The 10,000-nt window shown below is 41.8% G+C and overlaps 1 protein-coding gene across 3 annotated transcripts in view; it reads left to right on the top strand.

Annotated features, from left to right (window-relative positions):
• Window positions 1–10,000, top strand: part of LOC143018639 (1-phosphatidylinositol 4,5-bisphosphate phosphodiesterase epsilon-1-like) — a 27,148-nt gene that overhangs the window by 5,197 nt on the left and 11,951 nt on the right. For 2 of the 3 annotated variants that reach the window (XM_076174203.1, XM_076174201.1), the window contains exons 6-11: window positions 4,438–4,582; window positions 4,978–5,187; window positions 6,076–6,194; window positions 7,477–7,609; window positions 8,214–8,345; window positions 9,169–9,303. In XM_076174203.1, the coding sequence (XP_076030318.1) occupies window positions 4,438–4,582; window positions 4,978–5,187; window positions 6,076–6,194; window positions 7,477–7,609; window positions 8,214–8,345; window positions 9,169–9,303 (874 nt within the window). The remainder of the gene's footprint in view (window positions 1–4,437; window positions 4,583–4,977; window positions 5,188–6,075; window positions 6,195–7,476; window positions 7,610–8,213; window positions 8,346–9,168; window positions 9,304–10,000) is intronic. The other variant, XM_076174202.1, reaches the window with a different exon arrangement.

Here is a 10,000-nt window from a genome sequence, read left to right as displayed (position 1 = left end):
TGTGTGTGTGTGTGTGTGTGTGTGTGTGTGTGTGTGTGTGTGTGTGTGTGTGTGTGTGTGTGTGTGTGTGTGTGTATTTACCTAGTTGTATTTACCTAGTTATATTTTGCGGGAAGGGGAGCTACGCTCGTGGTGTCCCGCCTTTGTATCTCGCAGTGTCTAGTTTGCTCTTAAACTCATGAATGGTTTTTGCACACATTATTTCATTGTCCAGTTTGTTCCAAGTGTCCACCACTCTATGTGTGAAAACTGTTTTTCTTTAGTTCTCTTCTGTAGCTATGTTTTTTATTTTCTCTCCATGTCCTCTTGTGCTTCTCTTCTCCCAGTTTAACAAGTCCTCTCTATCGAGTATTTCTGTCCCCTTCATGATTCTGTAGATGGTCAGTAGGTCACCTCTCTCTCTCTTCTTTGCTCGAGTCGGTAACTCCAGTTTAGCCAATCTCTCCTCATATGACAAGTTTACAAGTACAGGTGCCATTTTTGTGGCTGCTCTCTGGATTCTTTCTATTTTCTTTATATCATTTTTGGTGCTGGGTGACCACAATGTCGCCACATATTCTAGTCTAGGCCTTATCAGTGTGACCAATATTTTTTTAATAATTTCTTCGTCCAAATATGTAAATGCCACTTTTATTGATCTTAGTAAGTTGTCGGATTCTCCGACAATTTTGTTTATCTGTTTATCATAGAACAAGTCGTTTGTGATAATTACACCCAAATCTTTTTCGGATCTCTCCTTCTTTACCTCCTTGGTTCCAATTTTATATTGTCCTGATATTCTATTTTTGCTTTTTCCAAACTCCATTATGCTACACTTGTTGATATTGAAGTCCACTTCCCATTTCTGACTCCAGTTCCATACCTTATTCAGGTCTTCCTGCAGTGATTTGCAATCCTTTTCAGTTTTTACTCTCCTTAACTGGTTGACGTCGTCTGCAAAGAAGCTCATGTAACATTTCACATCATCATCCATGTCATTCACATAAATAGCAAACATTATTGGAGCCAATACAGATCCTTGCGGTACTCCACTGATCACCTCTTTCCAACCTGAATATTTTTCTCTGAGCACTACTCTCATCTTTCTACCAATCAGGAAGTCCACCATCCATTTTAGTAGGTTCCCTTGTATCCCTCCTATATGTTTCATTTTTTTATTTTTTTTTTAATTTTTTGTGTGGTACTTTGTCAAAAGCTTTTTGTAAATCCAGGAAGGCACAATCAGCCCATTCATTCCTTTCTTGCACCATGTCTATTAATCTTGAGTAGAAACATGTTAAGTTTGTGGTACATGATCTTCCTTGTCTGAACCCAAATTGTCTTGGATTTATTATATTGTCTTCCAGGTGTTTTACCCATCTATTCTTGATGATCTTCTCACAAATTTTGGCTATAGTGCTTGTTAGTGATACTGGCCTGTAGTTAGTTGGTTTTTCCTTGTTTCCTCCTATATATATTGATACAATATTAGCATTTTCCAGTCTTTTGTTATTTTTCCTTCTTTAAGTGAGCAACTTATTATGTTATGTATTTTGTCCGTTAGTTTTTCTTTGCATTCATTTAGAATCCAATTTGCGATTCCATCCGGCCCATGTGATTTCCTGACGTCAAGGTTTGATAGATGTTCCATTATCTATTTTTGTGTTATTGTTATCTCGCTCATGGGGGGAGATCACCTTTCATTTCCTTCGTCCCAATATTGTGCTTTCTCTCTAGTGAAAACAGATTTGAAGTGATTATTCATGACTCCGGCCATTTCTAATTCTTCTGTGTATTCTATATTCCCTTGGCGTGGTTTCACCATTTCCTGTTTGTTTTTAAGTTTACCATTCACGTATCGATAGAATAGCTTGGGTTGCTCTTTGCATTTATCTATAATATCCTTTTCATAGTTCCTTTTTTCCTCTCTTCTCACTTTGACATACTCATTTCTATAGTTTATATAAACTTGCCATTTTCCAGGTTTTTTATCTTTTCTCCATCTTTGCCAAGCTCTATCCCTTCTATCATTTGCCTCATTGCACCTTTTGTTGAACCAGCATTTAATTTACACTCTCTCTAGCTTCTGTCTTGGTACGTGCCTATTCACCCCTTCATTGTAATTATCCATCAAGATATCCCATTTTTCTTCCACTTTTGTCTCTTCCATGTAAAAATTTTCCCAGTTTGCATTCTGGAAGAATTTCTTTAGTTTTGCAAAGTCCGTTTTGTTGTACATCAAACTTCCTTTCCTATGCTTTTCATTCCTGTCCATGTATATTTCTTCCTTTAGTTCATTCTCAGTGAGTATGTAGTCACTCTTTCCAATTGGTGTCTTGTATTGGATTTTATCCAAAATTTCAGGTTCTTTTGTAAATATTAAATCTTGTTTCGACGGCTCCTCGTTATTTCTGTATCTGGTGTTTTCACTGACCCACTAAGTCATTGTATATTCCATGGTCATGTCCAGTAGTACATTACCCTACAAGTCTTCTCCTTTCACTGTCATGTTTTCCCAACAAATTTCTTTGCAATTGAAGTCTCCCATAATTACCAGATTACCCCCGCCCATTAGTATCTCATTTAATGATTGCCTTGTATCTTCTAGCATTTTCGTATGCTCGTTCTCTTCCCAAGCGTTCGTTTTTGGGGGCACATAAGTCACCACAAACGTTCTACTTTTCATGTTCTTGCCTTCGACTTTTATTATGATCAGTTTTTCTTGGCCAAGAACATGATTCCTCACCCCTGTTTCTTGTCTCTGATTTTAATCCAGTAATTGTATAGTCCATGTCCAATATCGATGGATGGTATTTCACCCCTTAGTTTAGTCTCCACAATTCCCATTATGTCTGTTTTTTCTTCTATCAGGTAATCATTAAGTTCATTCAGTCCTGAAATCAACCCATCGATGTTGGTATAGGCCACTCAATTTTCTTCTTTCTCCAGGTTTTTTTTTTTTTTTTTTTTTTTTCGTCTTTGGTTCGCCCATTCTGATGTACCATTTCCTCAGTCTCATGTCGATTATTCTCCAATAGAATTCCTTGCTTTCGGTCTTCGTTCTCTTTGCCATTTTTTTTTTCTTTGCTTCATCTCTTAGTGTCTTCTCATTTTCTAATTCCTCACTACTCATTCCTTTTTTAATCCATATCTTATTGTATTTGTCACTCCTTGCCAAGTTACCTACTTTGCAAGGAGTGAAAAGTACAATAAGATATGAATAAAAAAAGAAATGAGTAGTGAGGAATTAGAAAAAGAGAAGACACTAAGAGATGAAGCAGATGAAAAAAACGCGAAGAGAACGGAGTGTGTGTGTGTGTGTGTGTGTGTGTGTGTGTGTGTGTGTGTGTGTGTGTGTGTGTGTGTGTGTTTGCGCGTGTGTGTGTGTGTGTGTGTTTGTGTGTGTGTGTGTGTGTGTGTGTGCGTGCGTGTGTGTGTGTGTGTGTTGTGTGTGTGTGTGTGTGTGTGTGTGTGTGTGTGTGTGTGTGTGTGTGTGTGTGTGTGTGTGTGTGTGTGTGTGTGTGTGTGTGTGTGTGTGTGTGTGTGAGTGTGTGTGTGTGTGTGTGTGTGAGAGAGAGAGAGAGAGAGAGAGTGAATAGGTTCTTAATGCTTTTAGTGTGAGTGTTTGCTTTGACTCGGCCATCTGCCAGTGCACACAGATTTATTCTAAGCAGTTTTCATTAAAATCTATATATATTTATTTTCTTGGTATCTTGTATCTTCAAGATAATAAGAATAATATGAAACAGGAATGCTTGAATCAGTCTTATCGCCTAATCGATATTCTTCAGAATACCTAAACAAAATGTTGTAACGTCTTTTTTTTCATGATTATATATAATTGTGTATAATTGTAGGCGAGAGACAGGAATTACCCTTCGTCCAGGAGGAGCTAAGATAAGAGGGAAATAAGTGTTGTGGATGGGTGTGGAATAGGTGGGAGTAGTTAAGTGCCTTGTTTTAGCTACCTCCCTCGGTATACAGATAGCCTCTATATACCAAAATGATCCCACCCTTTCCCCCATTGTAAGCCAGTCAAGGCATATATCTACCCTTCATTCATCCCAGACCCACCCAACACTTTGGTTTTCCCTTTTATCTTAGCTCTTTGTAGATGAAGGGTCATCCCTCCACCCGTCTCCCAGCCCACTGCCTGGGTCAGAAGTAATGCAGGAATAATTGAAATGATAAACCTGTGTCTTTATCACTGTGTGTGCTGGTGGCGTAATCACAAGCGTGCTAGTCTCGCATTTGCGGAACAGTAAGTTTGAATCCCGCACTTCCTCCGATTCCCGGCAGTGACTGTTACCTGCTCCAAGCGCATAGGGAAAAGGTAACGGCTTCGGACTCAGCTACGCGCCTCCTAGTGTAGACTCATCACCTCCCTTCCTTCCTTCTTTTGCCATTGTAACTCGTTATAAACTAGAGACTCCTTCTTCATTGGTACATTTTCTCCAGCAGGCCGTGTGAGGAAGAAACTGACCCCATCGCCAGCGGGGAACTGGATGACTATCGACCCGTCCAACCCTTGAGCAACGACCACGGTGTCACCCTTGTGCCCCTTCCGCCCTGGACAGTCGGCCTCGATCTCCACACGTTGCAGGTAAGATTCCATATCTGACTGTGAGTTCTTCTTCTTCTTCTTCTTCTTCTTCTTCTTCTTCTTCTTCTTCTTCTTCTTCTTCGCGTTCTTCGCGTTCTTCGCGTTCTTCTTCCCCTTATCCGCATTTCGAGATGACTAGGCATAAGAACCTATGTTGAAGTTCGGGAGTTTTAAGACTTATGCCCTTTATTGACATCACACGATGACTCCGGAGGCTTCGAACCACCTACCTCTATCCTCTCGCCTATATACATCTCCACCTTTGTGAACCACCAGCCCAGCACGTTCTCCTACTGAAGATTCATTCCAGAAACTACGAAAGCCGAGGATAGCCATCTCTTGCAGAACTCTCGACTTCTTGAAGACCTCACAGTATTCTTCTTCTTTCATCACAGATCCTCCACCACGGCACCACAGTCGTCCACTGGGACCCCGAAAGTGGGCGCAACTGCCTTGTCTACCTGCGCCTCGAGAGGAGCAATGGGACTCTGACGTGGTGTAGGCCTCCTTGGTCCCCGCTCAAAACCGGACACTCCTCCTCGCAGCCGGACTACACTCTTGGGTCCAACCCGGAAGACACCGTCTCTCCGGGTCTTTTGCTAAAGGTGAGGTTTGATTAGAGGGTCGAGGTTGGTTTAGGGATTAGGATAGGGATGGGGGTTGGGATTGGGGTAGGGGTTAGGATAGGAATGGAGGTTGTGTTGGGCTGGGTAGCGGGGTGGTGGTGAGGCTGGTATGGGGGTTGGGACTGGTATAGTGATGGGGGTTGGTATAGAGGTTGGAGGCGAGGGATGGTGGTTAGGATGGGGGTTGGGTTAGGATGGGGACGGGGGCAAGGATGGGAGTAGAGGTTGGGTCTGGGATGGAGATTGAGAAGGGGATTAGAGATAATTGGGATGGAATATAAAAATTTGTTGATATAAGATTGAAAATATAAGATGGGAAGTTATAAAATTAACTTATGAAATTAGGTAGAGGAAGAAGAGGGATTGGAGAGTTAAGTATGAAATCCCATTTGCTGGTGTCATGGAAATTAGAAAAAAACAGGTCTTCTGGCGCCAGCTAGACCAAAATTTACAAAGGACGTTACCCTAACGAAGAGATTGGACCTTTTAATCCAATAAATAAAATTGCCTCTTGGCAGACCGAATAAAACTTTTAAGTTGAATAAAGTACGGTTGATTTAAAACCGTTCAGTAATGGTGTTGTCTTACATGTATTCTGGCTACTACGAAGCTACTTTATTTAGCTAAAGTTAACCTTCTCAGTGCTATTTACACGAAGTGGTTCCTCTTAATCCACGAGAAGCTCAGATGAGATGGAAACAAGGGTGGTGGATGGGTGGGAGTGAAACGAGTGAGAATGGGTACGTGCCTTTTGATTTGGCTACCTACCTTATAAGGGGAGAAAAGCCTTTGGTATATAGATAGGTTCCTCTTAAGTTCGAAAATTAATCCACGTTTCTCCTTCGCTCTTTCTCTCTCCCCCTGCAGTACGCCACGACGCCTGAACTGACGGGAGGCACACTGGAAGAAGGCTTCGTCGAGCTCACCTGTGTGAAGGAGGTGTTCTCCGGCTGTGGTGATGTCAGCCTGCCTTCCATGGCCAGGAGGTAAGTAGATAGACGTTTCTGCAGAAGGAGGCTGAGTTCGTGAAAAGTAAGACTCTTAGTTAAGGATGTTGTTGTCCTTGGGTGGTCCAGGGCGGCAAATGGATTATGACACTAGAGGAATGCCGTAAGCCAGTGGTGGGCAACCCTTGGCACACGAGCAAAACTTGGCATAATAACGACTTTTTTCTGGCACACGAAACCCAGAGCTCACCTTAAAAGAAAGCAATAAATCCCCAACTTCTTTTGTATGACCATTGGGAACCGTATGCTGCCCTGAGTGGCGGATTAAGGTCCTATGAGGCGAAGGGAGAGGGCCCATACTCGTATGTAAGTTTATAACTTTACTCCGTTAGCACGCGAAAAAAAATATAGTATCAAGGATTTTGCTGATTTTGGCACCCACACTTAAAAAAGTTGCCCAGCCCTGCCGTAGGCCAATCACCCTCCCGGAAGGATAAGGAAACCAACGTATAAGGAAGAACGAGGAGAAGAGAAGAAGACCGGGAATGAACTGGAGACAGGAGTCATTCAATCTGTTGCCCCAGGTCTCTCAGTCAAAAGACCCACAGCCCCCAGGTAACCGCCAGTGGCCACCGGTTTGGTCTTATACATCACTGAAGGAGGGGATGTTGTGTTGATATTTGGATAGGATGAGAATGGGGCAGTGTAGGGTAAGGAGGTCAGTGTTTTCTGTGTGACGATTGCATCTGGGGGAATTTGAGTTTAGGTTCAGGACAGTTTTGTGTTGGTACTGCTTTAGTGCCGGGTGGCGGCCTGAAGGGAGCCCTGCTTTTGTGATTCTTCTGTGTAGCGGAGTGATTTCTCAGAAGGGCTAATATCTGAAAGAATGAAAATGAGGTGGTTCTCATTTACTTATTTATTTATTTATCTACCATTTTACTTATGTAAACATTTATCTGTTTTTGTTTATTTGATTTTTTAGTAAAACCTCAACTGCAGGACTTCATTAGACGATTGTCCCTAAAGCCTTAAAGCACTAAAATACTCAACTAGTCTATATTGTAATTGAATAATTTAGCTACAGATGCTTTTATCCAGTGGTTCTCAACGTACCCCTTGAGGTATCACAAAATGTTCTCGTGCCCCTTATGTAAAAGAAATCAATATTATTAAATAAAAGGGGGATATGGATCTAGAATACAAATCCACCTAAGAAACTAGAATTTACTCAATAATTGAAAAAGATAGTAAAGTGATTCGTACCTCAGATCAAGAACCTTCAGAAATGTCTCAAGAACCTATCACTGTCTCCCTAACACAGGTATTTCGTCGACAACATCATCAGTCCGGAGCACTGCGTGACACTCGTCTACGGCGCCAACTTGGCTGACAACAGGTTGATGGGCCTTGTGGCGCCGCCCAGCATCGCCTCGCTTTGGTGCAAAGGTCTACAAGTGAGTAAAAAACTTCTACAGTTTGTGAAATTTCCACATTTCGATTAAACAATTCTACCACTGGGACTCGAGCCTTTGTGCCTTGATTGGCTACCCTCCTTATAAGGGTGAAAAGGCCTTTTAGTATAGAGACAGATAGATATACTGTACACATTAATAGACGAATATAATCTGCTAGCAGCCCGTTGTTCGAATTTCAGTCCGTCATGTTAATTCAGTTTCCTTACACACACACACACACACACACACACACACACACACACACACACACACACATATATATATATATATATATATATAAACATTATATATATATATACATTATATATATATATGTATATATATATATACGTGTGTGTGTGTGTGTGTGTGTGTGTGTGTGTGTGTGTGTGTGTGTGTGTGTGTGTGTGTGTGTGTGTGTGTGTGTGTGTGTGTGTGCATATATATGTACATATATATGTATATGTGTGTATATATATATATATATATATATATATATATATACAGTATATATTCAATTTGACCATATCACATCTCGCAAGAGCACTTATTCCAATTCCGTCTTTAGTCTTTTTTCTGAAGGTGCTCATACCGTTTTTCACAGGTGTTGGTGCAAGCACACCGAAGGCTGAGCACGGTGAGCGACAAGCGTCTCTTCTGGCTCAAGGAACAGTACCTTAAACTCTACTTTGAAGATGAAGCCTGCAGTGGACCCAAACCTGCAGAGGCTATCAAGGTAAGATGTGTGTGTGTGTGTGTGTGTGTGTGTGTGTGTGTGTGTGTGTGTGTGTGTGTGTGTGTGTGTGTGTGTGTGTGTGTGTGTGTGTGTGTGTGTGTGTGTGTGTGTGTGTGTGTGTGTGTGTGTGTGTGTGTGTGTGTGTGTGTGTGTGTGTGTGTGTGTGTGTGTGTGCGTGCGCGCGTGTATGTGTGATGATACAATTTTTTACCCTTTGTGGCCTAGAGGCCCCTGCAAGGTGAATGAAATCGACAAACCAAAATAATATGACTAACCACTGGGCTTCATTGAGGTCAAACAGTTTCAAATGTTTACCCTTTTTGCCCTTCTTAAGGGTAGGAGAAGCAACAGATGACACATATCCATTTCGTCATTCCGCCTTACACACGATCAAGCCCATTTATAAATTAGCCAGCACTAGTAGCATACAGACACAACCACAACATAATTAGGGTGGAGGACTGCAAGCTAAAGCCATAGAGGATGACGACCGGATTCCTCCATAACTCCAGTGATATGACCAATGGCACTACGTGCTAACCAATTACAAAAACAAAAACACTGACAGCATTACAGACCTCATATGTGCCCATCATCACTCTGGTCACCACGCTCTTCTTCATTTCTTTAGTTAATGTTTACACTGCAGCATCCACTTCCCGACCTTCTCAAAGGCAGAGGTTTCCATTCCTATCCCTCAAGGATTCTTTATTTATGTAACGCTGTTCATCAACCTCTTTGGGGTCACACCAGGGCTCAGTTTCTGGGACCTTTATGAACCTCTGTGGGCTCTTACTCTACACCTTCTTCCCCTCTGCTGCAGATCTTCGGAGGGAGGAACTGGGTGTCTTCGACCGCAGGCAGCATGTCACCTCAGGACCCCATCGCCAAAAGAGGGTCTGGGTCCTCCACGCGCCTCAGGAAGTTGAGGTCCCAAGCCACGATCACTATGGTCAAGGTGAGCCGATGTTTTTGACCACCTTATGCTTACCTGTTCGAAGCTTTTTACATACATACATATACCAAAGGCTTTTTCCCCCTACACGGAGGGTAGCCAAAAAGAAAAAGGCATAGAAACCACTCCCACCCATTCCATTTTAAGATTAGAAAATCAATCTAGACAATTAAGTAAAATTTTTTTGGGAAGCGTTCATGGGGAGAAAAAGTGGAAACGTCTGAAGAGACGTACTGTTTTTTTTGCAACAATTTCTGTCATATGAGTGGGGGTTTTCCGTCCTATTAAATTCACCAATCCCTTGAGGTGATAGGCGGTCTTAATCAAATCAAACTGATAAAATTCAGTAAGATTTCCGCCCCCTTTCTCCCTCTGAAACGAATGAGTCATTGATTTCTCCAGTGAAACTTACTACAGGTAGTGAGACTGCAAGGTGACTTCGAATCTATATTGTGGTTTTGATACCCGAAGGACATTGTGAGTAGTCTCAGACGTACGGTGGTCATGATATCTTAAGTGGCCTTTCATGGAGTTCTTCAAGAACTGATATCATAATTTTAAATCGATTATATTCTTAAAGAAAATGAGTATTTGAAGTTGCAGACCCAAAAGCTGCCCTCCAACTTCAACCTCCTTTTATTTATATATTCTTTTTTCAATGTTCTCTTCTCCCTCCCCGACGAGTATTATTTCTAATGTA

Source organism: Oratosquilla oratoria, chromosome 35 (assembly GCF_046742065.1).
Source record: "Oratosquilla oratoria isolate Oo_2021 chromosome 35, ASM4674206v1, whole genome shotgun sequence".
In the NCBI taxonomy this organism is placed as follows: domain Eukaryota; kingdom Metazoa; phylum Arthropoda; class Malacostraca; order Stomatopoda; family Squillidae; genus Oratosquilla; species Oratosquilla oratoria.
Note: the sequence above shows the minus strand (reverse complement) of the source record. Positions and strands in the feature narration are given on the sequence as shown.